The sequence below is a fragment of the Cucurbita pepo genome, chromosome 9 (genome assembly GCF_057944985.1).
Source record: "Cucurbita pepo subsp. pepo isolate OVF chromosome 9, ASM5794498v1, whole genome shotgun sequence".
NCBI classification, from domain to species: domain Eukaryota; kingdom Viridiplantae; phylum Streptophyta; class Magnoliopsida; order Cucurbitales; family Cucurbitaceae; genus Cucurbita; species Cucurbita pepo.
The window spans coordinates 12,130,346-12,156,591 of NC_141806.1; the positions used below are offsets into that span (position 1 = coordinate 12,130,346).

The following is a 26,246-nucleotide window of genomic DNA, read 5'->3' on the forward strand; positions in this document are numbered from 1 at the left end:
CCCAACATCCTCGCTGGCACACTGCCTAGTGTCTGACTCTAATACCATTTGTAACAGTCCAAACCCACCACTAGCAGATATTGTCCTCGTTGGTCTTTCCCTTTTAGGTTTCCCCTCAAGATTTTTAAAACGCGTCTACTAGGAGAGGTTTCCACACCCTTATAAAGAATACTTCATTCCCCTCTCCAACCGATGTGAAATCTCATAATCCACTCCCCTTCGGGGCCAGCATCCTCGTTGGCACTCGTTCCCCTCTCCAATCAATGTGGGATCTCACAATCCACCTCCCTTCGGGGCCAACATCCTCGCCGACACTCATTCCCCTCTCCAATCGATGTGAGATCTCAAAATACTAGCTTCATCAATTCATTTCTTCTCGAAGAAGGTTTTCAAGAACTTAGTTCAAAAAGCTATAACAAAAAAACTATTCACGAACAGATAAAAAAAAAACATAGAGACATAAACACAAACATATCGAAAAACGACATTCAAGTTGGTTAATTCATCACTTCAAATGATAAGAATTCGTTACTTGAACGAAACTATTAAAGTGTGAATTCATAAGAGACGAAACACGTATTTGAACAAGCAGAATATATTTTCAGAAAAAGCCTAATCAAACTCTGCAAAAACAGACAAAAACATTCATGAAATTATGCCAAAACATGTAGGAATCAAGAAATTTTAATGAATTTGTGACCCTTCATTGTGTTTTTGACTACACAGTTTGGATTGCGTGATGAATTGGATGAGTGAAAGTAACATGCACTCAAAATACTAAATCTCGACAAGACATGAAAGACGTCTTTGTACTTTTAAAACGCGTGTACGAAAGAGAGGTTTACACACTCGAATTCCAACCCCCTTAGGGGCCAGCGTCCTCGCTGGCACACCATATGGTGTCTGGTTCTGATACCATTTATAACAGCCTAAGTCCACCGCTAGCAGATATTGTACTTTTTATAGTTTTCCCTTTCGGGCGATCTCAAGATTTTAAAGTGCGTTTGCTAGGGGGAGGTTTCTACACGCTTATAAGGAATGCTTCATTCTCCTCTCCAACCGATGTGGGATCTCACAATCTACCTCCTTTCCGCGCTCAACATTCTTATTGGCACTGTTCCCCTATCCAATCGACGTGGGATCTCACAATCCACCCCCTTCAAGGCTCAGTGTCCTCGCTGACACTCGTTCTCCTCTCTAATCGATGTGGGATCTCAAAATCCACCCCCTTCGGAACCCAACGTCCTCGCTGACACACTGGCTAGTGTCTGGCTCTGATAACATTTGTAACAGCTCAAACCCACCGCAAGCAGATACTGTTCTCTTTGGGCTTTCCCTTTCAGGTTTTCCCTCAAGGTTTTTAAAACGCGTAAGCTACTGAGAGATTTCCACACCCTTGTAAGAAATGTTTTGTTCTCTCCTCCAACCGAGGTTCAAAAGCAACCCTTCTTTTTTTGAACCATTCTCTAGACAATCACGTGACAATCTTTCTAGTGTGGGCTTGTAAAGATCACAATTCAATTCAAAGTTGCCTAAGCCCATGTGCATCAGGTTGTATTTTGTTAGGTTATGAAGCCTATGTTTATTTAGAGCTTAGTCGAACGGTTATACATAATAAAGCTATATATATATGGTAAATGACATATAAAGTAGATGGAGTAAAAAGTTATATCCCATACAGATATATTTAGTAGATAGTTATATACAGTAGATCTGGTAAAACTACATGTTGTAAGCTGAACCATAATATATACCCTGATGCACAGCTTTGAAATTGTAGTTCCTGTATTCTCTGTATTTTCTCACATATATGTAGTCATCTTGAAATTGTAATTTCTACCTATCTGTAGTCATCGATACAAAACCTTTAGCCAATATTCTCCTTGCATTTTCTCTATTCTGTTCTTTGTATTCATCTAGATCGACCAATGCGACCCTAACATATTTCTCCCAACTTAAAGCCAGCAAAATGAAGATCAATCGATTGTGTTTTGAACATCTAATTTTTTTATGGAAGAAATATCTTAATCCATTTTCAAATGGGCAGTTTATGATTGTGTGTTTTTTAATTTATAGTTCAACTACATTTGGGACTTGGACGATTAGTATACCGACTCGATTTTCTAAAACTCTAAACTGGTTCGGGCTCGTTCAAATTTACCAAACAAAACGAAAGAAAAGTCTAGAAAAATTCAAAATAAATAATGAAGAAGATACGAAAGTACAAATAATACATGCCGACAACCTTTCGTGGCAACTAATAGTTCTTCGGGTTTTGTGTCACAATCGCACTCTTGCTGCAGCGAGACAGTGATTATGTGGCACTTGTTCTAACCCAGCAAACAAATCAGTGTGAGTAATTCGGACTTTGCGGACAACGTCAGTGTATGTTCAAGCCTCGAGTCACGTTTGAGAGAAATATTTTAGAAAAAGTGAGAAAGGAAATATGTTGAAAAAATCTGAAAGAAAGTATTGTTATAAGCTAAAATTGAGTAAGCAACAACAACGACCTTGATAGCATATAACTTGGGTAGGAAGAAACGACAACTAGTCATATCCTCTTCTACATTTTGGAGCATTTTAGCCCTTGCGAGTGTAGACATGATTTCAATAAATATTCATACCGATAGGGCAACTCTAATCTTCAGCTCAACCATCCAAGCTTTTGTTGAAGCAATAACCCTTGAACCAAAGCAATTAACACTTCCTTATACAAAATTTAGATCAACTAGGAGATATGCCTAGAATTAGATTAACTCTTACGATCGAAGATCTAGAAGCAAGATTTGAAAACGTTGTTCTAAATTGAGTCACTTCACAATCGAATTTGATCCAAACTTGATTGAATGGCTTGGATGCAATTCTACATAAGAATTGCTTGAAACTTAGAAATGACAAAATTGATGCTCGGATTTCTAAGGAAAACGTCTCACTTTGATATCTGAATTACATTGATCCACCAATCTGATTTTTATCTAACATAGTGTGGGTATTTATAGTCTCCGGACAAAAGAGCCGAAATTTAATCCCGATTTCCTTTAATCTCCACACAATATCAAATTGACCATTTGACCCTTACAAACTTTATACCATTAAAAACAAAACTTTCTAACCAAGGTTGATGTGTTTAGTGGCTAAGGAGACAAATTTGAAATCAATTATGCTTTGCCTGTGTAGGTTTGAACCTTGTTCTTGGCATTTTTGAATCTCTTGGCGTTGGATCGTGTAATAGGTCCATTTGGACCACCGTAAAAATCTATCTAAGATGATAGCATGTAAAAGGGGTTTGGAATGAGTATACGACTATGAACAACACATCTTAAACAAGCATGATCGGGATATCAGACATGCAGCTATAGACAACATGTCTTGGACAAGCATGACCGTGACACCCTACTATCGATAAGAGTATTTCTGAGATTTTTTTTTAAAATTTAAATTCGAGGATATATATAAAAATTTTAAGCTACCTCTCCCTCTCTTATTAATAATAAATTTATTGCTCTAAATGGTTGTAGGGATAATGGGACAATTTTGGAGCCTTTACTTTATGATTCCCTTACACAAAAAGGCATTAAATTTCCATATATTTATGATTTGACATTCATATAAATAATATAAAATAGCTTTAATATGAACATAATCTTAATAATAAGAAATCTAACTTATTTGAAAATGATATATATATATATATATATTTAATATTTTTTAATAACTATTTATCAATTTTATTTTTATAAAATTCAAATGTTAACATTTTCCACGTGTTCATTTAACCCGTGACATGATCTGTCTCAACTAGAGTTGAGAATCTCCATTTAAACGAAAAACGAAAAAGAGAGTGAAGAGCATTCTTTTTTCCTCATTAGCTAAATTTGATCGAGGACGGGATTACATTCTCCGTCCCTAACCCCGTCATACTATGCATAAAAAACTATTATTGGATTTATTATAATTTTTTTAATTTTTTGTTTATATATAAATTATATTGAAAATAGAAATTATCCCGGTATAAAAACGAAGAACCTGATCTTTCATAAATCTTTTCGACCCCAAAAAAAATAAATGAAGGAGGAGGGATGGAGACGAGTAAGACGTCTCTGTCCCACTCTTGTGGACATTTCTGATTACTACTGAGCTATATGTACTCGAGCTATAAAATTATCAATTAAATAATTAAAACTCGAGAAATTCATCTAATTAATGTAGAGATATTGGAATTTTTTTTGTAATATTGTAAATAAAATAAATAAATAAATAAGGGATAAATATTAATTGCTTGTTAAATAAGTCAACATGGTGTGTAATTGACGCAATTTTAATTACTTTATAGGAGGAGTCTAGTAGGGATCTAATGGAATGAGAATGAAACAAAGAAAATAAGATATTTTTTTAGGTGTATTTTTTATTTATTAAGTATTAAGCTTCAAATTTTATAAAACTTAAAATTAAAATTAAATTATTTAACTACGACGATACGTAACGAGTCAAAACAGACAATATCTGCTAGCAGTGGTACGAACTGCTACAAATAGTATCAGAGCCAGACATTGGGTGGTGTAGCAACCGTCCTCTAGGTGGGATGGATTGTGAGATCCCACGTTGGTTGGAGAGGAGAACGAAACATTCCTTATAAGGGTTTGAAAACCTCTTCCTAGTAGACACGTTTTAAAGTTGTGAGGCTAACGACGATATGTAATAGACCAAAACAGACAATATCTGCTAGCGGCAGCCCGAGCTGTTACAAATAGTATAGAGCCAGACATTGGGTGGTGTGACAACAGTCTCCCAAGTGAGATGGATTGTGAGATCCCACATGGGTTGGAGGGGAGAACGAAACATTCCTTATAAGGGTTTGAAAACCTCTTCTTAGTAGACATGTTTTAAAGTCGTGAGACTAACAACAATACGTAACAGACTAAAACAGACAATATCTGCTAGCGGCGGCCTAAACTGTTACAAATAGAATTAGAGCCAGACATTGGACAGTGTAGCAACAATCCCCAAAGTGGGATGGATTGTGAGATCTCACGTCGGTTGAAGAGGAGAAAGAAATATTCCTTATAAGGGTTTGGAAACCTTTACCTAGTAGACATGTTTTAAAGTCGTGAGGCTGATGACAATATGTAACGAACCAAAACGAACAATATCTGCTAATAGTGGATTTGGGTTGTCATGGTGCTCAAATCAGATGATGAAAAATTATTACGTCTCGTTCCTCGAGGGGATGGATTCAAAATAATTCACCTATCTTAATCACGTATTAAGAGTTAAATAGACTAAGGATACGGATCGTAATTATTACATCGAACCTGCTCGTAACATGAGCAGATCTTGATTTTTATCGTTCTAAATATTAGAATTAATTCAGATGAAACAAAAATTATAATTAAATTGAATGATCAAAACTAAAAGGGTGTCTTTTTTTCTATACACTGATAACCCTAATCATAACACAAAATCCAATTCCCAAAATTTGATGAAAGAAAAAGAAAAAAAATTACAAAATATGAAATAATGATTGGGTTTGTGTACTGTGGAAGCTGTTAATGGCCGACACCGGGGCTGGGGACGGAGCGGAGAATACGATCGCTGTCGTAATAATAATAATAATGTCGGGGATGTGCGGCGGCGATGAGGCGGCGGGCACGGAGGAGCGTCTGGTCGGAGAGGATGGCATGGGCTTTCTGGCTGGGAGACGACCGCGGCGTGTGGCCTTTGGGGAGGGCGGCGAAGAAGAGGTTGTCGTCGTTGTTGTGAAGAAGAAGAAGAAGAAGAAGAAGAAGGAAGAAGATGAGCAATAGGGATTTGTTGGTTGAAGCAGCCATGAAGAGAGAGCTTGGAGATGAACAAAATGTGTCAAAGTTCTTGACTTTTAAGTGGGGATGTTTTGTTTTTTGTTTTTTGTTTTTTTTTTTTTAATGATCTCGAGCTCTAGGTCTCGACAAATTCAAAATTTATAAAAATTAATTGATCGGTATAATTTTTCTATATAGTTAGTCAAAATTTTAACGATATTTGCACCAATCAAACGAGTCGAAGAAGGGTGGAAGAGTCGAGCTCCCCATCTTCGATAACCCATCTTCAATATGACATGCTATTTAGCACCGAGTTGAGTGTCGAGCTGACCTATGTGTCAACCATTGGTGAAATTTTATATTGGTTATGTTGTGTACGGTATATAGAATGGTTTTCGGGAACTCTCTATGTGAGATTCCACACCGATTGGAGAGAGGAACAAGTGTTAGCGAGGACGCTGAGTCCCGAAAGGAGGTGTATTGTGGATCCCACATCGGTTGAAGAGGGGAATGAAACATTCTTTATAAGGGTGCGGAAACCTCTCCCTACTAGATGCGTTTTAAAATCTTGAGGGGAAGCCCACAGGGGAAAACCCAAAGAAGATAATATCTGCTAGTGGCAGACTTGGGCGTTTTGGAGATCCTACATCGGTTGGGGAGAGAACAAAGTATTATAAGGGTGTGGAAACCTCTCCTTAGCAGATTAGGTTTTAAAAACCTTGAGGGGAAAACTTGAGAGGGAAAACCTAAAAAGGACAATATCTGCTAGAGGTGGGCTTGGGCGTTTTATGTGAGATCCCACGTCAGTTGTGGAAGAGAACAAAACATTTATAAAAGTGTGGAAACCTTTCCCGAGTAGATGCGTTTTAAAAACTTTAAGGGGAAGCTCGGAAAAACCCAAAGAGGACAATATCTGCTAAAACGTTGAGAGGAAGCTCAGAAGGGAAAGCCCAGAAAGGGCAATATCTGCTAAGGTGGGTTGGGCTGTTACATACTATGAATACAATAACTTCACAAATTTTTCTAAGACTCGATACAAATTAACCCGAATTTATTGACTTAAGTATCGAAATTTGTTAGGCATAATAACATACCAATACGAGCTCTCAGTACATGTCCACAACTCGACCAGCTCATCTTCACATTTAACCGTACGTTAGTTTAAACTTCTTTTTTGCTTGAATAACACGTAACCATTGATACGTGGGGCATTTGATTTAATTAAGGCAAGTAGAGTGTAGGGGAAAAAGAGTAATGTTTGGAGGAAAAAGAAACAAAATTCCAAAAAAGGGGAGATTTTTAAATTATATATATATATATATATATATATATATATATTTGTTCAAATTATAAATCTTATTTTCAAATTTCAATTTCTAATATTTATTTTATTTTATAATTTGAAATTTTAATTAAAAACATTTTTTTAATACTTTCAAGAAATAAACTAACATTTAGTTTTACTATGTAGCTAACTTTCAAGAAATAAACTAACATGTAGCTAAAAATTTATAATAAAACTTTTTTTTAATGGCCAATCATAAATTGCCAAGTCATTATTTTAAATTAATGAAAAGATTAATTCAAATTTTATTTGAAACAAAAATTTAAAAATTTTGAATTATAAGGTTACGTGTGTATTGGGTCGTTGTTTTTAACATATATTCGAGCCTCAATTAATGAGATATTGTTCGAGAGCTTCAGTGTAACGGCTAAAAAAATAAAATAAAATAACTTGGTCGCCAGAAAAGGGGAAGAGAGAAAAAGTCAATCGAAAAATCGTGAGGAATTCGGGTGAAGAAGTTGACCTCCTGAGTTAGATCCCAGATTGGGTACCCAACCGCTTATCCAATAGATAACCTCTTAATCCATGACTCAAAATCAAGACTCGGCCCAACACCGCAGCGGCCTAGACCAATACCCTCGTCACATATCTGCAACCCGAGACCTGCTGGCAACCAATCGTCGCGCCCAAAACCTGCCGTGGTCCAAACCCAAGGCTCGTAAACTTAGCCCAACTTCAGGGGCTGCGACCCACGCCTTGACCTAGGTATGACCCACACATGCGTCAGTGCCTCATTGCGCCACGTGTCACGCCTACAACCAGCAACTCCTTCTAGAAGGCTTTGTACTAAAAGAGTTGCACACGTGCCAACAACTTGGTTAGTATATGGCATTTTTACTTTATGTCATTTCAATTTTTATTGTTTTATTTAAAGACATTCTAGAAAATATGTAAGTCCATGACTATGTTTTTTAAATGAAGTATTTTAAATGAAGTATTTTCGCACAAAATGTCTACGATATGTATACAATAGCGACGTTAGGTTATTAATTTATTGATAAGTGTGCATATACTAGCGTTTGTAGTCCAACGGTTAGGATAATTGCCTTCCAAGCAATAGACCCGGGTTCGACTCCCGGCAAACGCATGTTTTTTCTTTCTTTTTTGGCACATAAACTAATCTAATTAAACTTAATTAAATTACATAGTTATTAATTAGTGTGCATATACCAGCGTTTGTAGTCCAACGGTTAGGATAATTGCCTTCCAAGCAATAGACCCGGGTTCGACTCCCGGCAAACGCATGTTTTTTCTTTCTTTTTTGGCACATAAACTAATCTAATTAAACTTAATTAAACTTAATTTTTAATTAGAAGCCGCTTAATCCATAATTTTTTCTGCTCTTCCAGAAAGCGAGGCAAGGCTTCTAACGACTGTGTGGTCTGTATTTGTTTCTAATTCAGAAATTATCAGCAAAAAGAGAACAGAATATGAATCGATATTTCTCAAACTTTCCCTTGTTTCTATCTCACTTGAAGAATGGAAATGGGCTGTGTTGGCCTCCAATTCTCATCTCAATCTTCGTCTTCCATCGTTCTGAAGGTGATCACATTTGAAGAAATTGATATCAATCTTTAATCTGATATACCCATGTCGATTATTCCCTAAATCCATCTTGATTTGCCCTTTTACAGAGTTCTACAACATCACCATCGCCCATTGGTCGAAGGAAGTTCTTGGTACCATCTATACTTTCTAATCCGTTCCTCCAAGTTTTCGGCGGAAATCACTCTTTGATCCATTTAAACATCTCAAAATCCTGCTCTGTTAGACTGTCACCAAAACCCATTTCCTCGGAGGCTTGGGATTTTGGTAGGTTTTTGAGAACGTTGTACTATTTCAACGGACCTCCATCTCCTGCTAAGGTTGGATTAGTTTCTTAATGTTATGGGTTTTGTTGAATTGATCGATTGACTGAATGTTTGTTCGTTGGTGAAGTTTTTTGAGTCTCTGATTGCTAAATTGTCGGGTCCATCTACGAACAAACCTGTTGAAGAAATGGAAACTTCTGGGTTCATTCTTGTAGCTGGAGCAACGGGTGGTGTTGGTAGGAGGGTTGTTGATATCTTGAGGAAAAAAGGGTTGCCTGTTCGAGCTTTGGTATGTTATTAGCCTTTTCCATTTTTTGTTATTTTAAACAGATTTTCACGTTCTTTGTTGTTCATGAAACCTGTTTCAGGTGAGAAATGAAGAGAAAGCAAGAAAGATGCTAGGCCCTGATATTGACTTGGTCAGTTGTTGTAAATACTTTTTTGATTTATTGGTTATGCTTTTGCTCTTTGCTTTATAGTAAATTCATTGTGTTTTGGATGGTAATTGGTGAGCAAAATGAAAGTCTGTGCCAAGTAACTTAATCGACTCTGCTGCGAAGAGAAGGGAAAAACATGTCTTAGGAAGTTGGATCATTAACTCTTAATCATTTGGGACTTCTTCAACCGTTTCCAATTGATATGACTCATATAGATGTGTTGTAATTGCCCATCGCGGTTTCTCTCAAGGCTTTTAAAACGCGTATGCTAGGGAGAGGTTTTCACACCTTTATAAAGAATGCTTCGTTCTCCTCTCCAACCGATGTGGGATATTAGAATTCGCCTTCTTCAAGGCCTAGCGTCTTTGTTGGCACTCGTTCCCTTCTCCAATCGATGTGGGACCCCCTAATCCATCCCTTCTTCGGGGTCTAGCGTCTTTGCTGGCACACCGCCTCGTGTCCACCCCCCTTCGGAGCTTAGCCTCTTCGCTGGCACATTGTCCGGTGTCTGGTTATGATACCATTTGTTGTAACGGCCCAAGCCCACCGCTAGCAAATATTGTCCTCTTTGGGGTCTTTTTCAGGCTTCCCCTTGAGGTTTTTAAAACACATTTGCTAGGGAGAGGTTTCCACAACTTTATGAAGAATGCTTCGTCCTCCTCCCCAACCGATGTGGGATCTCACAATCCACCCTCCTTCAAGGCCCAACGTCCTCTCTGGCACTCGTTCTCTTCTCCAATCGCTGTGGGACTCCCCCAATCCACCCCTTCTTCGGGGCCCAGCGTCCTTGCTGGCACACCGCCTCGTGTCCACCTGGCCTTTGGGGCTTAGCCTCCTACTGGCACATCGCCCAGGGAGAGGTTTCCACACCTTTATAAAGAATGCTTCGTTCTCCTCCCCAACCGATGTGGGATCTCACAGTCCACCCTCTTTTGGGGCCCAGCGTCCTTGCTGGCACTCGTTTCATTCTCCAATCGATGTGGAATCCCTCAATCCACCCTCCTTCGGGGCCCAACGTCCTTGTTGGCATATTGCCTCGTGTCCACCCCCCTTCGGGGCTTAGCTTCCTTGCCGGCACATCGCCTATGGAGAGGTTTCCACATCCTTATAAAGAATGCTTCGTTCTCCTCTCCAACTGATATGAGATCTCACAATCCACCCTCTTTCGGGGTCCCAGCATCCTCGCTGGCACTCATTCCCTTCTCCAATCGATGTGGGATCTCCCGTTCTTGTTGGCACACCGCCTCGTGTCCACCCCCTTCAGGGTTAACCTCCTCGCTGGCACATTGCCCGGTGTCTGGCTCGGTACCATTTGTAACGGCCCAAGCCCACCGCTAGTAGATATTGTTCTCTTTAGGCTTTTTCTTTCAGACTTCCCCTCAAGGTTTTTAAAACGCATCTACTGGGAAGAGGTTTCTACACCCTTATAAACAATGCTTCATTCTCCTCCCCAACTAACGTGGGATCTTAGATGTATTATTTTTCTTCATTTCTCACTTCACATCAACCCATGCTGTTAGATGTATCCTAATATCTCATTTAGCTAGATATAAATTTTAGCCATAAAACTGAACTTGTCTAAAAACCCAATAGCCATATACGGTATGTTCACTAACGTAGAGCTGGGAGGAGCGGATATGCGAAATGATAGAAAATAAGTATACTAGACTTTGGTACTTCACAATAGGTAGTTTGTAATATTAAGAAATCACATTCTGCTTCTGGTTGGTTCATTCTTTAAATCATTTTCCTTCCCTTGAAATGTTAGATTGTTGGGGATGTTACAAAGGGGAGCACTTTGGCACCTCATAACTTTAAGGGAGTGAGGAAAGTTATTAATGCTGTCTCCGTCATTGTTGGGCCAAAGGAAGGAGACACTCCAGACAGAGCAAAGTATAGCCAAGTATGTATATGGCTGACTATGCGGTAGTTGTATTAATATTTTGAAGTAGCTCACCATTTTGTCAACTTCACAAACTTCTGGTTTAATCTGTATACTAGCCTTCCGACGGCTTTCTGATTCAATGTTTGATATGGTGCAGGGAGTCAAATTCTTTGAACCCGAGGTGATGAACTAAATGCCCGAGTCAGATTTGAATTTGTTTCGGAAGTCGAACAAATTTTAGTTTACTTGATCATGTGTTCTAGCCAATGTAAGAAATGTTACTTACTGGCAAGATTATTTAATGGTTGACTAATGCAGATCAAAGGTGATTCACCAGAATTGGTGGAGTTTATTGGAATGCAAAATTTGATCAATGCTGTGAAAGCTAGTGTTGGACTCCGAGATGGAAAGTTACTTTTTGGATTTGAAGGTACTATTTTATCGAGTTATTGGTGATTTTTCCTTTTGCTTCTATATGACACTTGATTCTTATGAGATCCCACATTGGTTGAAGAGGGGAACGGAGAATTCCTTATAAGGGGGTGGACACCTCTCCCTTGTAGACACGTTTTAAAACCTTGAGGGGAAGCCGGAAGGGAAAGCCCAAAGAGGACAATATCTGCTAGTGGTGGGGTTAGACTATTACAAATGGTATTAGAGCCAGACACCGGTTGGTGTGGCAGCGAGGACGTTGGGCTCTCAGGGGGTGGATTATGAGATCCCACATCGGTTGAACAGGGGAACGGAGCATTCCTTATAAGGGTGTAGAAACTTCTCCCTAGTGGATGCGTTTTAAAACCTTGAGAGGAAGCCCAGAAGGGAAAGCCAAAGAGGACAATATTTGTTAGCAGTGGGCTTAGGCTGTTACAATTCTTTATTACGATACATATGGGATTAAAAATTCGAAGATTACTAGTACGGAGGGAAAGAAAAAAGTGAGTTACCCAATACGATGATTTTAGCAACAATGACGAACGCATGAGTATCATGTATCGAATGCAAGAAACATGTTCGAGGAGTAATTGAGCTTTCTCTTTGTAATTCGCAGGCAATAATCTCAAAGAAATTCCTTGGGGTGCTTTAGATGACGTTGTAATGGGTGGAGTGAGTGAAAGTTCATTTCAAATTGACTTCAAAGGTGGCGAAAATGGTGGACCAACTGGAGTTTTTAAAGGTTTCTTCCATTAAGCCTTTAGACAGTGTACAAGTCCAAGATTACCTCACTGTTAATAGAATGAACACATTATGATCATGAATCTAACTTTGGATGCATATGCTTTAGGTGTTGTTTCAACTGCAAACAATGGTGGCTTTACTAGTGTTCGGACGCGGGTAATTTACATATTTTGAATATTTTCTTCGTCCGTGCTTTACATTCTCAGATATCTAAAACTAATGCAGTCGCCTCTTCGGTACCAAATGCTCGAGGGTCATTCCTAAGTTAGGATTATGAAAACAATTGAAATAACTCTATAAAAGTCAGGGATTGGTGACAAAATCTTGTCTTACAGAACTTTTTTACCATTCATTTTATTTTTATGCTTATTATGAATGGAATGTACTATTCTTCCTCATAAGCTTGTCCTTCAAATGAGCCATTTCTGTTCCTTGATCTTCTCCGAGTCTTTTGAATTAAGGTGGTTGCTCCCTTTCATTCCCCTATCTAATGTCATAGCTATTCCATTTTTTGTATTTATACAGAACTTTTCTGTACCAGAAGATCTTTCTGCTTATGATGGCTTGGAATTGCGTCTCAAAGGCGATGGCCGTCGGTATAAGCTGATCGTGCGCACCAGCACTGATTGGGATACTATTGGTTATACAGCCGGCTTCGACACTGTCAAAGGCCAATGGCAGTCAGTGAGTAACACCATTTGACCTTGATCGGGGCTTTTCTTTTACTAACAATCGAACTACCAATGACTGGTTATATTTCACGTTTTCTCAGGTTCGTGTGCCATTTTCTTCTTTGAGGCCAATATTTCGAGCTCGAACTGTTGTAGATGCCCCACCTTTTGACCCTACAAATATTGTGTCACTGCAGGTAAGATTACTTTGTTAGGAATCACGACTCTCTACAATGGTATGATATCGTCCACTTTGAGCATAAGCTCTCTTGGATTTGTTTTTGGTTTTCCCAAAAGGCCTCATACCAATGAAGATGTATTCCTTACCTATAATCTCATGATTAACCGCTGAATTAGTCTATAATCTCATGATTAACCGCTGAATTAGTCGATGTGAGACTCCTCTTCCAACAATCCTCAGCAATCCTCCCCTTGAACAAAGTACACCATAGAGCCTCCCCTGAGGCCTATGGAGCCCTCAAAGAGCTTCCCCTTAATCGAAGCTTGACTCTTTCTTTGGAGCCCTGAACAAAATACACCCTTTGTTTGACACTTTGAGTCACTTTTGACTACACTTTCGAGGTTCACAAGTTCTTTGTTCGACACTTGAGGATACTATTGACATGGCTAAGTTAAGGGCACGACTCTGATACCATGTTAGGAATCACGACTCTTCACAATGGTATGATATTGTCCAATTTGAGCATAAGTTCTCGTGACTTTGTTTTTTGTTTTCCCAAAAGGCTTCGTACCAATGAAGATGTATTCCTTACTTATAATCTCATGATTAACCGCTTAATTAGCCAATGTGGGACTCTTCTCCCAACAATCCTCAATATACTTTTCTCTTAGTTCATTCTCATTCTCATAATATTTTTCACACGCACTTCTGATGCACTGATAGTCATATGCAGCTCATGTTTAGCAAGTTTGAGTATGATGGGAAACTCAACCCAACTTTTGTAGAAGGTGCATTTCAGCTTCCATTATCAAGTATAAGGGCTTATATTAAAGATCCCATAACTCCCAGGTTTACCAAAATGCCATCTTTTAGAACTACTAAGCTGATTTCGATCTTTTTCCGATTCTCTTACACGGTTCGTCTGTCTGTTCGTCTACTTTAGGTTTGTGCATGTGAGTTCTGCTGGAGTCACACGACCTGATAGGCCAGGGCTCGATCTCAGCAAGCAACCTCCTGCCGTCCGATTGAATAAAGAATTGGATTTTATTCTTACATTCAAATTGAAGGTTTAAGGCCAACTCTATTCATACAATCTTCCACACATTAGTTTCAGCTACTTTTTAGTTTTTATGTTTAGTTCATTTCAATATTGGCCATTTCCTCTACAGGGAGAGGACTTAATTCGGGAAAGTGGAATTCCTTATGCAATTGTAAGACCTTGTGCGTTAACCGAGGAGCCCGCTGGTGCCGATCTCATTTTCGATCAAGGAGATAATATAACGGTACCACAAGAACAAATGAACAATGTCTAGAGTTTAGAGATGCTGTCATTGATTTCTTATGAGGGTATTCTTTTCTTTTCGCGCAGGGTAAGATATCGAGGGAAGAGGTTGCTCGTATTTGCATCGCTGCTTTGGAAAGTCCGTTTACGTGTGACAAAACGTTCGAGGTAATACCCTCTCTCCCTCCCTCCCTCCCTCTCTACTTTATTTTATTCTCTTGAGTGATAAAACAATCCTACTCTCCATTTAATCCCTTCATGATCTGTCTAATGTCCCTTTATTCTTATCGTCCATGGTGTTATAGTTGTCGAGGATTGTTGGGAGGGAGTCCCACATTGGTTAATTAAGGGAACGATCATGAGTTTATAAGTAAGGAATACATCTCCATTGGTAGGAGGCCTTTCAGGAAACCAAAAGCAAAACCATGAGAGCTTATGCTCAAAGTGGACAATATCATACTATTGTGAACGTTCATGGTTCCTAACCATGGTTCTAGCTATAGAATTAAAATACAGGTTCATTGACTTGTTCGTTCTTCATACGTAGAAAAAATTCCTGATGCCACTAATTTCATTGACCATAATAGAACAATAAAACGCATTTTCACCCATTATTTTTCGTTAGCATGTCTTTGAGTCCAAACGAAATAACAAAAGTCCAAAAGATCGAGTCCCCCCTCCCTTCAGCCCCTAAGCGGACCGAAAAAAGGAAGAAAACGGCCAATGCCAGTGCATTAGGGGTAAGAATCTCTCTTTTCTGATTGACTGAAGATGAGCGACCACAGAAAAGACAGCGTATTGAACCTGGGATTTTGATCATATAGCTGATCCATTGTAGTTAGCATTCAAGTTTTTAGCGATGTTCTTATTCATTTGCAGGTTAAAAGTGTGATTCCATTTAGTGAGCCATTCATTGTGGACCCTGAGAATCCCCCCCCAGAAAAGGACTACAATATTTACTTCAAAACCTTGAAGGATGGTATTACTGGGAAAGAACTCCTTGAGCAAAGCCCTGCTCCTGTTTGAAACATGTCTTATAGAGAGGAGGTAGAGTTCATTTTTGGTACACCAAATTTGGTAGGGGCTTCTAAATGGAAGATCTTGTCTGTAACTTTATCTGTAACAGCCTTATTACTTTCTATGCATTCACAGCAACTTCTGTATATCAGGATTATCATTACTTAGTTAGCTATTGTGGCCATTTGGAATCTGTTTTGCATTGTTTACAATAGCAACTCGTATGTGAAATCGTTGTCGATTAGTTGATAATCTTGGACGAGATAGGTTCGACAAGATTGCGTGCCTTCTAGTAACTACTTGATATAGATTTGAAGTAATTTTGTGGTTTTTCTCTGATAAAACATACCTACAAAGAGATTGTCACGTATATGACTTAACACTCAATTAGGGGTGTCTCGAACTTAGTAGACGACCAGATTCCTTATTTTTTGCATTTTGTATAGCTATAGATCTCGATTCATTACACTATAGTTGTTACAGTAGCTAGATTGTCACATACATGGTCGAGACTGAATTAGGAGTTGAATTGGGAGTGTCTCAATCATAGAGTGCAAAAGTAAAGTAAGACTCTTTGTTGTTCTATAGCTATAGATCTCGATTCAATACACCATAGTTATGATAGCTAGATTGTCACATACATGACTAAAAGACTGAATTAGGAGCTGAATTAAGAGCGTCTCAATCATAAAGTGGAAAACTAAGACTCTATTGTTCTATAGCTATAGATCTCGATTCAATACACCATAGTTATGATAGCTAGATTGTCACATACATGATTAAGACTGAACTAGGAGCTGAATTAGGAGCGTCTCAACCCATTGAGTGGAAAACTAAGACTCTTTATTGTTCTATAGTTATAGATCTCGATTCAATACACCATAGTTATAGCAGCTAGATTTTCACATACATGGTTGAGACTGAATTAGGAGCGTCTCAATCATAGAGTAGACAATTGACTTTATTGTTCTACAACTATAGATCTTAATTCAATACACCATAGTTACAGTAGCTAAATTGTCACATACATGACTGAGACTCTTTATTGTTCTATAGCTACAGATCTCGATTCAGCACACTATAGTTACGACCGCTATAGCTGGATTGAAAGGTTTATATTATTAATGTTTCATTTACTTTTATATGATCCCACCACATTCCTCAAGCACATGAATGAAATAAATTCCATTAAGTCATGGTAGTTTTCACAAATTTGAAACCAAACTTGAAAGAAAACTCAAAAGCTTCAAACTTTTTCCCACCAACAAATTCCAAATTTAATTCCCAATGCTTTGGATGAGTGGCATACAAAATGACAAAAATGGCCTTACTCACCCAATGCAAGAAGCTAAAATAGTCTTGACCATGAGTCCATGACCAAGGACATGGACGTCAATTCAACAATTTGTAGAGCTCAAAATCCAAAGCGATTTCTTCATAGGAATTCCAAAATTTGAAAAGGAGACGCATCGTCGTCCAGCCCAGCGCAGCGGCAAACACAGCGGTCTCTCCCATTTCCAACCCCCACTGTCTCGAAACAAGAGGAACAAAGAAAAGAACCCCCAAAAAGCGAACACTCGCAGAGATCTGATCCAACCAAAGTTCTTCTTCTTGTTCTTCAGAAGGGGGACTGCGATGGCCGGCTACCGAGCTGAAGATGACTATGATTATCTCTTTAAGGTCGTTTTAATTGGAGATTCTGGTGTGGGTAAGTCTAATTTGCTCTCCAGGTTCACCAAAAACGAGTTTAGCCTCGAATCTAAGTCCACTATTGGGGTTGAGTTTGCTACTCGGAGCTTGAATGTTGATAGCAAGGTCGTCAAGGCCCAGATTTGGGATACTGCTGGCCAGGAAAGGTTCGTATATCTCCTCATCTTTGAACTCTGGCTTTTTCAAGATCTGGGTATTTCTTAATTTTGCTATATGTGGTTTTTGGATGATCTTACTGATGGAATTGTCTCTGTATTAGCTTTAATTGTATGGGTTAAATCATGTCTTTACTCATCCAATAAATCGGTTTTTTATGCATTGAACTGCAATGGTTGCTTACAAAATTAGTGGATCTAATGGAAGCTGCTTAGAGTTGCTTGTATGGTTACGTTTCTGTAATTCTGTATGAAATGTTGAAGTGAAGTGACTGATTTTAGTATGACTTTTGGAAACCTTTTGGAAACATTTCATTAGTGGGATTTTTTTTTTTTTTTTTTTTTTTCACAATTATAAATGACTGGCCTGTTGTTCTAGAACGATTGTAATTGGATTTGGTAGTTTCCAAGCTCACTGCTAGCAGATTTTATCCGTTTTGGCCCGTTACGTATCGCTGTCAATCTCACGATTTTAAAACGCGTTTGCTAGAGAATGTTTTGTTCTCCTATCCAACCGATGTAGGATCTCACAATCCACCCCCCTTCAGGGCCCAGTATCCTTGCTGGCACTCGTTGTCCTCTCTAACCGATGTGAGATCTCACAATCCACCCCCTTTGGGGCCCAGCGTCCTAAGTGGCCCACCGCTGGTGCCTAGCTTTGATATCATTTGTAATAACCTAAGTCCACCGCTAGTAGATATTGTCCTCTTTGGCTCGTAACGTATCGTCGTCAACCTCATGGTTTTAAAACATGTCTGATAGGGAGATGTTTCCACACCCTTATAAAGAATGCTTCGTTCCCCTCTCCAACCGATGTGGGATCTCACAATCCACCTCCTTCGGGGCCCAGCGTCCTAGGTGGCCCACTGCTCAATGCCTAGCTCTGATATCATTTGTAATAACCCAAGTCCACTGCTAGTAGATATTGTCCTCTTTGGCCCGTTCTGTATCACCGTCAACCTCCGATTTTAAAACATGTATGATAGAGAGAGGTTTTTATACCCTTATAAAGAATGTTTCGTTCCCCTCTCTAAGTGACATGGGATCTCTTAGAACTTGAGAAGGAGCCCAAGTTCTTGAAGAATGGTGATTTAAGTATGGTTAAGATGATTCCCACCAAGCCTATGGCTGTCGAGACCTTCTCCGAGTACCCACGTTGGGTTGATTTCCGTTTGTGACATACATCAAACTGTTGATTCTTTTGTTCGTTATCTCGACAAACATAAGTCGATGCGCCTTTTCAGTCGTTATTGTTGCTGAGTTTAGTACTCTGCCATGGTGACCATTCTTATGTGTGAAAAGGCACATCAACTTATGTTCGTCGAGATAACAAATCCCAAGGCAAACGTGACTGTGCTTGCTTCACTCTTTTCGTGAACTGACCGTCTCTTTTGGGGCATAGGTATCGTGCAATAACCAGTGCATACTACCGAGGCGCTGTAGGTGCACTGCTCGTCTATGATGTCACACGACATTCCACTTTCGAAAACGTCGAGAGATGGTTAAGAGAGTTACGAGACCATACAGATCCCAACATCGTCGTCATGCTTGTTGGTAACAAATCAGATCTTCGACACCTGGTAGCAGTCTCAACAGAGGATGGAAAATCTTTTGCTGAGAAGGAGTCTCTGTATTACATGGAAACTTCTGCACTTGAAGCAACCAACGTCGAGAACGCGTTCGCCGAAGTCCTTACTCAAATCTATCACATTGTAAGCAAGAAGGCCATGGAGGCTGGCGAGGACGCAGCTGCTGCTTCGGTTCCTTCGAAAGGAGAGAAAATCGACGTCGGTAAGGATGTTTCTGCTGTAAAGAAAGGCGGCTGCTGTTCGAGTTAGGCTTTTGATTTGCATCTTTTTCTTATGAGCTCCATAGTTTAGTAGAAATTCTTCAGAGATGTGTTTTATAGGATATTGATATTGCCTGGATTGGATTTGATCTACTTTCCAATATTTTTTAGTCTGAAAATTTTAAGTTTGAGCTCAGAGAGAGCTTGATTTAAAGGATTATTAGCATCAAATCTATTGATTTCATTTCATTTAGCTGTTGTGTTGATTCAGGTTTTTGTTTAACTCGATTTGTTTAGATAGCTTTGACCAACGAGTTGACGGTTCGAGTTTTTCCGCTCCAAAATTTTTGTACCTTATTGATACGTTTAGAGGATCAAGTCTTGAAAGTTTATACGCTTCAAGTGCATTCAACCTGTCTTCAAAAGTTTTCGGGTATTCATAGATACGTTGGTAAGGGTTTTAGTATTATTCCTCCCCTGAATTGTAGTGGGGCGTTTTTGTTTGTGAAATTTAAATTCTACTTTAATGGAAATGTTTTGGATTCTTTAGAAATTTCCTCCCGTGTAGGATGTGAAGTTGGTAAAATAATTGTTTTATGTATGACGACACGTGTTCTATGGCTCCTATACGTACATATGTATAATATGTTCTAATATGACGTGTTATGCTATGTAATGCTACGGTACGTCATGTTATGCTATAATATGCCATAATATGCTAATATATGTTATGTTATGCCATGATAAGCTATGTTATGTTATGCCATGATAAGCTATGCTATGTATAAAAGTTCTGTCAAAATGTTGCATGTGTTTGCATTTTTCGATTCCAATAGTGGGTCACTTCATCCTGCTTACGTATATGGGATATTTTAAGAAGTGAACATCTTCCTTAGTCGCAGGGTTTGGGGAAAGAATAGGAAAGGTGATTTCACTATATTTTTTTATCAGGAACGGGCCCTATCACAAGAATATTTTTTTTAGTGGGACGATAGCTCTGAAAAGACAGATTGCCCAAATCTCGAGAGAAATACGGTCGGGGGCTAATTCAAACCCTTAGGGTAAAATAAGAACCGCCCCACATTCAAACCGCCCCTTTTCCCCTTTGCAAGAAGAACTCGTTTCAATTGCGCAAGTACTTTTAAAGTATTCGCCCCTTTTCCCCTTCGCAAGAACTCGTTTCAGTTGCATAAATATTTTTTAAAGTACTTTTAAAGTATTCCGGTCATGCTCTCATACTTCGGCAAGACTTTTTTTATTATTATTATTTTCAACCTTTTTTTCTTGAGAATCCTCTAGAAACAAACTCCAATTTTTTTTTTTTTTTTTTTTTTTTTTTTTTTTTTTAAGTAACAGCTAAATTAGACATTATATTATAAGGGTTAAATTAATAAAAATATTCTTAATTTTTTAAAAATTTCGATAATATTCTTAAAAAAAGAAAAAAGAAAAAAAAACTCTAATAGTTAGTTTTGAACTGAGACCATTTCTATTTTGTTTTAAAAATACTTTTAAAATTTAAAATATTGGAGGGGTATTTTTAATTTTTTTTTAATTTAAGAATATTATTCAACGATATTTTTGATATAAAATATAAATTTCATTGATATATATATTTTTAATTAATTTTATATTATGTATTGAAAATCCCCATCTTTATTTTAATTGAGAGATTTCAATCATATATTATATTATTTATTGAAAAGCCTCCTCAACCACCTTTTATTTTATTTTAATTTTTTCTTAATACCTAAGCATTTAGACCGTTGATCTTATTTTAATGTATTGATTTAATCCCTAATTTTCTAATTATTTTAATGTATTTATAAAATATAGTTTCTTACACCTAATTTTCTAATTATTATATATTTACAAAAAAGTCTGGGATTTTTAATTCAATTTTGACTCTTATAGGCTTTGCCCGCCTTCACATTTCCACCCATTTATGGATAATTATTTTTATTCCTTAATTTGGTAATAAATACAAATTTTTTAAATTCAATTAATTTTTTAATTTTTTAAAAATTAATTTTTAAATATATATATATAGAATTATTCGAAGGTAATTTTTGCATTTTAATGGGTTCGATTTATTAAAACAAAAATTTGAATGAATGATCTAAATCAACTGAGCCCATCAAATTAAAATATTTTATAGCCGTTTGAATAAAAAAATATATTTTTAATTTAATTTAAAAAAAAAAAAAAGGTGTATGTACAGATGTTCTTGTTGTATTATTATCGTGGTCCTAACTCTTAATATTTTTTATTTATTATTTTTTAAAATTATCCGTTTTTTTATGGCGGCATTATTTATTTTTTCTTTATTAAAAATAGATTTATATTCTTAAGTTGTAGAAAAAAAATTAAAATTTTAAAAAAGTTGGATTAAATTGTAAATTTAATACCAACAATTTAGCGAAAATTATAATTTAATTTCTACGATTTTAAAAGTTAAATTTCTATTTTTTAAATGGAATAAAATTCATATAATATATTTATAAATGTTTTATCAAACTCTTCGGATTTAATTATAAAAATTAAATTCTAATTATTTTTCAAATAATAATGATCAAATTTTTAGTTTAAATTAACTTTTTCAAATTAAAAATGTCTATTAATTCTCGAATTTTAATAAATATTATTTTATTCTTTATCATTATTATTATTCTTTTTAATAAAAGTTGTATGATATCTAATTCATTCTAATGCAACTAACTCCCATTTTTAACTATAATAATTATGTTTTTTTTCTAAAGAATTATAATTAAAATTTATATACTAAATTTAAATTTTAGAGACAAAAAAAAAAAAAAAAACCTAAAAAATATTAAAGGAAATAAATTTAATTTAGAACAAAAATTAATATATATATATATATATATATATATATATATATATATATATATTATAATTTTCGATTTATTTCTAAATTTCTTAAAATATTATTAATTAAAATAATAATTTAGGCTTAGAATTAAATAAAGCAAGATTTTTTTTTTTTCTTATAATGCAAATTCGTAAAATATATAGGAAGAAATAAATAAGTTTAAAAAAAAAGAAAAAGAAAAAAAAAAAAAAACTTCCCGGCATCAATGGCGGACGATGGAGAAGCCGCAGCTCATGTGGTGGTTCCGCACCAGGGAGTGATCCGCCGCTGCCCGGCAGCCGGTTGTTCATCCGCCGCCAATCCGCGGCCTCCGCCGTGCCGGAACACCAATGAACACTCCGGCAACTCCCCGAGATCCGCAAACAGTGAGTCGTCCACGTCATTATCTCCCATCGGAAAAAGCATTGCCACGTCACTCGAAAGCGAATCTCCCAATCCACTCGAGCATCCAGAAAAGATCGAGTTTTCGAGAACAGTGGACGACGTCGTTTCCATTTCCCCGAACCAACTGAACTCGTCCCCTGTTATCAACGACTCCTCTCCCATATCCACGAACTTCTCTTCCACTTCCGGTTCCGGTTCGGGATGAACCGGTACACTCTCCGGCGAACCGGGTTTCTCCACGGCGGCGGCTTGGTGGTGATTATTGATGTTTCTAGAAACCGGACCGGAGTGATTATGTTCACACGAATATGAAATCACCAACATGGTTGGATCAAGCCGATTCCTCTCTACTTGTTTCCTCGCCGGACATCCCTTTGAACTACTACACCTATAATACGCCCTAAAAAAAAATCGAAACTTTTAAAATTATAGAAACCAAATAGAAACAAAAGAACTAAACCCAGATAAGAATGTGAGATTCCACGTCAATTGGGTAGGAGAACGAAACATCGTTTATAAATAAGGGTGTGAAAATCTAGCGGACCCATTTTAGGAGAAACCCAATAAGAAAAATATACGCTAGCGGTGAGCTTGAGATGTTACAAATGATATCAGAGCTAGACACAGCTTGATGTGCCAGCGAGGAGGTTGAGTCTCAAAAAAGGTGGACATGAGGTGATGCGCCATGATGCTAGGCCCTGAAGGAGGAGATTTGGTGGGGATCCCACATCGATCGAAGAAAGAGACAAGTGCTAGCGAGGATGGTGGGCCTTAAAGGGAATGAATTGTGAGATTCCACATCGGTTGGAGGAGAAGCGAAACATTCTCTATAGGGGCGTGGAAACTTCTCCCCATTTTAAAAACTTTGAACAGAAGCACGAGAGTGAAAGCTCAAAAACGACAATATCTGTTAGTAGTAGGCTTGAACAATTACACGTAGAGACCAAATCGAAACGAAATATCGAAACCCAGATAAGAACGTTGAAATTGAAACAAAACCCATATCATAAAATTTGAAATTGAGCTCACCTTGGATAAGGGGAGCCTTTGATGGGTTTTTGACCATACTTTCTCCAAGCCCAAGAATCAGGAGGAGGAGTAGTAGAACCAGAAGAATTCCTTGGGGTATCACCATTAATTCTCACCGACACCACTTTCTTCTTCATCCCTCTTCTACAAATCACATATACATATATAAATTAAAAAAAAAAAATAAAATGAAACCCCATGGAATTAAGCTAATCAAAATAGGAGCTGACCTGCCCTTCTTGGCGGCGGCGGTGGAAGTAGAAGGCGGAGAATCAAGGGCTTTGTCGTCGCTATCATCGAAGGGATCACCGGAATAGAATTGGTGGCGGTTGTTGTTGAAGGTGGCATCCATGTTATTAGGGCGGCCGCCGGAGTAGCCACAGATGGGATGGTGTTTTTTTTAAGGTAATGGCTGTCGGAAAAGTTTATGATGAAGAAGAAGAAGGAGGAGGGGGAAATTAATGTGGTTTTTTGAGGAATTAAAAAAATGGGGTTTGGAGTTGACGAATATATTAGCTGAGGGACGTGCGATTATCTAATCTCTCTTCAATTTGGTCATATTATAATCCATAATTTGTCGCTATTTTCATTCTCACAAATAAGAACAAATTTGTATTTTTCAATTTCCATTTCATTTTTTTTATTTAAAAAATTTGGGGTTGGGAGGGAAATGATGGAGGCTTGTGGGGGGTTTTAATTCCGAGAATCGGGACTAAATTATGAGCTGCACGGGTTGGATTGGGTTGGGGTTTTAATTCGGAGAATTGGGACTAAATTATGAGCTGCACGCGTTGGATTGGGTTGGAGTTTTAATTCGGAGAATTGAGACTAAATTACGAGCTGCACGCGTTGGATTGGGTTGGGGTTTTAATTCGGAGAATTGGGACTAAATTACGAGCTGCATGGGTTGGATTGGGTTGGAATTTTTTTTGGACTAACCCAAAATTTTAAGTTGGATTGGGTTAGATTGTCGAGTTTTTGTTTTTTTTTTGTTTTTTTAAAATTTTTATAATTATTTTAAAAAAATCATATAGGTTATATTAATAACTAAAATTATATAAAATTCAAGTATTAAATATTATAAGTCATAATATATCATTAATATTAATTACAAACGTTCAACATTTTAGTCTTTTTAAAAGTAAAGAACCGGGTAGGTTGGGTTTGGTTTTAACCCTATTTCGAGTGTAAGTTAGTCTAACTGAATTTTCAAATTTTAAAAAATTTAACCCGACCTTAATGGTTTGAATTGGGTAATCCGAATTAGTCAGATCAATGAGTCATACGAACATCTCTACTATGTTTAAGGTGCATTTAAGATTGGAAACTATTCTCGTAAACAATTCTTTCTGCATGTTTTTTTTTTTTTTTTTCACTAACATGTTTTTTATAATTCTTTTTAATAGATCATCCAATATAGAATTACTCTAAGCATAACGCGTTTAACTTTCGAATTATTATAACCGAGCCACCAAGACGAAATGTGCACAATATTGGTATAGAGAGTAACTATAAATTCTTTTAAGTTTTTATTCTCCATCGTATTCTAAGAATTACTCTTATTCGAACCTAATATTGGTTCGTCCATGTGTCACTCCTTTACTCGGATGTCACACAATATGACATCATCGCATATAAATTGCAATTTTATGAACCTAATAAATTTTTGGCTAAATTAATAAAAATACCCTTTAATTTTAGACGTTATCTCAAAAATATAATTTCAGTAATATTCTTAAACTGGTTAATATTTTGTTCAAAGTATTCTTGAACTTTCAAAATCGTTTAAAAAATGTTTCAAAAATACTTTTGAGTTTTCGGAAAAAAAAACTTCAAAAATATTATTAAACTTTTTTTAAAAAACTTAAAAAACACGTTTTAACTTTAAAAAAAAAAAAAAATTCAAAAACATCTTTACCGGTTAGGATCATGTTTCAAAAATACACATTAATTTTTTAAAATAATATACAATGTTTGTACATAACCTATAAGGTGTGGATAGACGATTTTCGTCCCTACCCTGATGGTAATAATATATATAAAGGTAAATAGTGTTAATGTTACTTTTTACCAACCGTAAATGTATTTTTTTTATTTAAAACAATTGAATGATATTAATAAAACGTTTTAAAATTCGTTCAAATGAATTTCTTTTTTTAGTATAGAGATGAAAAAAAAGTTAAAAATGGAAACTATAAATTAACGAAAATATTAGTAATCTAATCGGGGCAAATTGGGAAATTAGGCAATTTTAAAAATTGTTTGGCCAAAAATTTCAAAGATATTATATAATAATAAACATTGGAGTAAAGTTGTGTATACTTTTAGCCGTAAATTAATCTTACAAGTAAACGATAATTAAATATAAGTAATTATGAAAAATAATGTTAATTTTATGTTAAAAAAAAGTAGACTTTAAGCCACATTTAATTACCTTAACTACCCCTAGGTAATTAAATATAACCTAAATTAATAAAAACATCTTAAAAAATACTCTTAAAAAAAATTAATACTTTATTTTAAAAATATCCTTAAACTTTCCAAAATGTTTCAAATATACCGTTCCGTTCTCAAAAGTTTCATTAATACTATTAAAAAAAAATTTTAAAAATTCAAAAATACATTATCGTTAGTATCACGTTTCAAAAATACTCATAAATTTTTCGAAGTAACATTAAAATATTGG

The 26,246-nt window shown here is 36.7% G+C and overlaps 3 protein-coding genes and 2 non-coding genes across 5 annotated transcripts; 4 read left to right on the forward strand and 1 right to left on the reverse strand.

Annotated features, from left to right (window-relative positions):
• Positions 1 to 8,158: 8,158 nt before the first annotated feature.
• On the forward strand, positions 8,159 to 8,230 carry TRNAG-UCC (transfer RNA glycine (anticodon UCC)). Its single transcript has one exon. It is a non-coding gene; the product is annotated as a tRNA-Gly (tRNA).
• An 85-nt stretch (positions 8,231 to 8,315) lies between these two features.
• Positions 8,316 to 8,387, forward strand: TRNAG-UCC (transfer RNA glycine (anticodon UCC)). The gene has a single exon. It is a non-coding gene; the product is annotated as a tRNA-Gly (tRNA).
• Positions 8,388 to 8,531: 144 nt separating this feature from the next.
• LOC111801774 (NAD(P)-binding Rossmann-fold superfamily protein) lies at positions 8,532 to 15,796 on the forward strand. The gene is made up of 16 exons (XM_023685924.2): positions 8,532 to 8,685; positions 8,778 to 9,008; positions 9,082 to 9,243; positions 9,323 to 9,373; positions 11,160 to 11,294; positions 11,434 to 11,457; positions 11,595 to 11,706; positions 12,325 to 12,450; positions 12,559 to 12,608; positions 12,978 to 13,136; positions 13,225 to 13,320; positions 14,038 to 14,153; positions 14,248 to 14,371; positions 14,474 to 14,587; positions 14,674 to 14,754; positions 15,466 to 15,796. The coding sequence occupies exons 1-16, from the start codon at positions 8,623 to 8,625 to the stop codon at positions 15,610 to 15,612; spliced, it is 1,791 nt and encodes a 596-aa protein (XP_023541692.2). The 5' UTR covers positions 8,532 to 8,622; the 3' UTR covers positions 15,613 to 15,796.
• A 947-nt stretch (positions 15,797 to 16,743) lies between these two features.
• On the forward strand, positions 16,744 to 19,510 carry RABA1D (RAB GTPase homolog A1D). Its single transcript, XM_023685926.2, has 2 exons — positions 16,744 to 17,459; positions 18,871 to 19,510. Exons 1-2 carry the CDS (start codon positions 17,239 to 17,241, stop codon positions 19,304 to 19,306), a joined length of 657 nt encoding a protein of 218 aa, XP_023541694.1. The 5' UTR covers positions 16,744 to 17,238; the 3' UTR covers positions 19,307 to 19,510.
• A 2,702-nt stretch (positions 19,511 to 22,212) lies between these two features.
• On the reverse strand, positions 22,213 to 24,083 carry LOC111801776 (putative WRKY transcription factor 65). Its single transcript, XM_023685925.2, has 3 exons — positions 23,791 to 24,083; positions 23,561 to 23,704; positions 22,213 to 22,931 (listed from the first exon to the last, which is right to left on the reverse strand). Exons 1-3 carry the CDS (start codon positions 23,910 to 23,912, stop codon positions 22,379 to 22,381), a joined length of 819 nt encoding a protein of 272 aa, XP_023541693.1. The 5' UTR covers positions 23,913 to 24,083; the 3' UTR covers positions 22,213 to 22,378.
• Between the last annotated feature and the right edge of the window lie 2,163 nt (positions 24,084 to 26,246).

Bases quoted from the DNA above. Each gene is read 5' to 3' on its own strand.
- LOC111801774 (XM_023685924.2), top strand. From the start codon at position 8,623: ATGGAAATGGGCTGTGTTGGCCTCCAATTCTCATCTCAATCTTCGTCT. The intron at 12,609-12,977 runs GTAATTTACATA...GTATTTATACAG, and splicing joins TTACTAGTGTTCGGACGCGG to AACTTTTCTGTACCAGAAGA. The intron at 13,321-14,037 runs GTAAGATTACTT...AGTCATATGCAG, and splicing joins CAAATATTGTGTCACTGCAG to CTCATGTTTAGCAAGTTTGA.
- RABA1D (XM_023685926.2), top strand. From the start codon at position 17,239: ATGGCCGGCTACCGAGCTGAAGATGACTATGATTATCTCTTTAAGGTC. The intron at 17,460-18,870 runs GTTCGTATATCT...TTTGGGGCATAG, and splicing joins GATACTGCTGGCCAGGAAAG to GTATCGTGCAATAACCAGTG.
- LOC111801776 (XM_023685925.2), bottom strand. From the start codon at position 23,912: ATGGATGCCACCTTCAACAACAACCGCCACCAATTCTATTCCGGTGAT. The intron at 23,705-23,790 runs GTCAGCTCCTAT...TGTGATTTGTAG, and splicing joins GCCGCCGCCAAGAAGGGCAG to AAGAGGGATGAAGAAGAAAG. The intron at 22,932-23,560 runs GTGAGCTCAATT...ATTTTTTTTTAG, and splicing joins AAAGGCTCCCCTTATCCAAG to GGCGTATTATAGGTGTAGTA.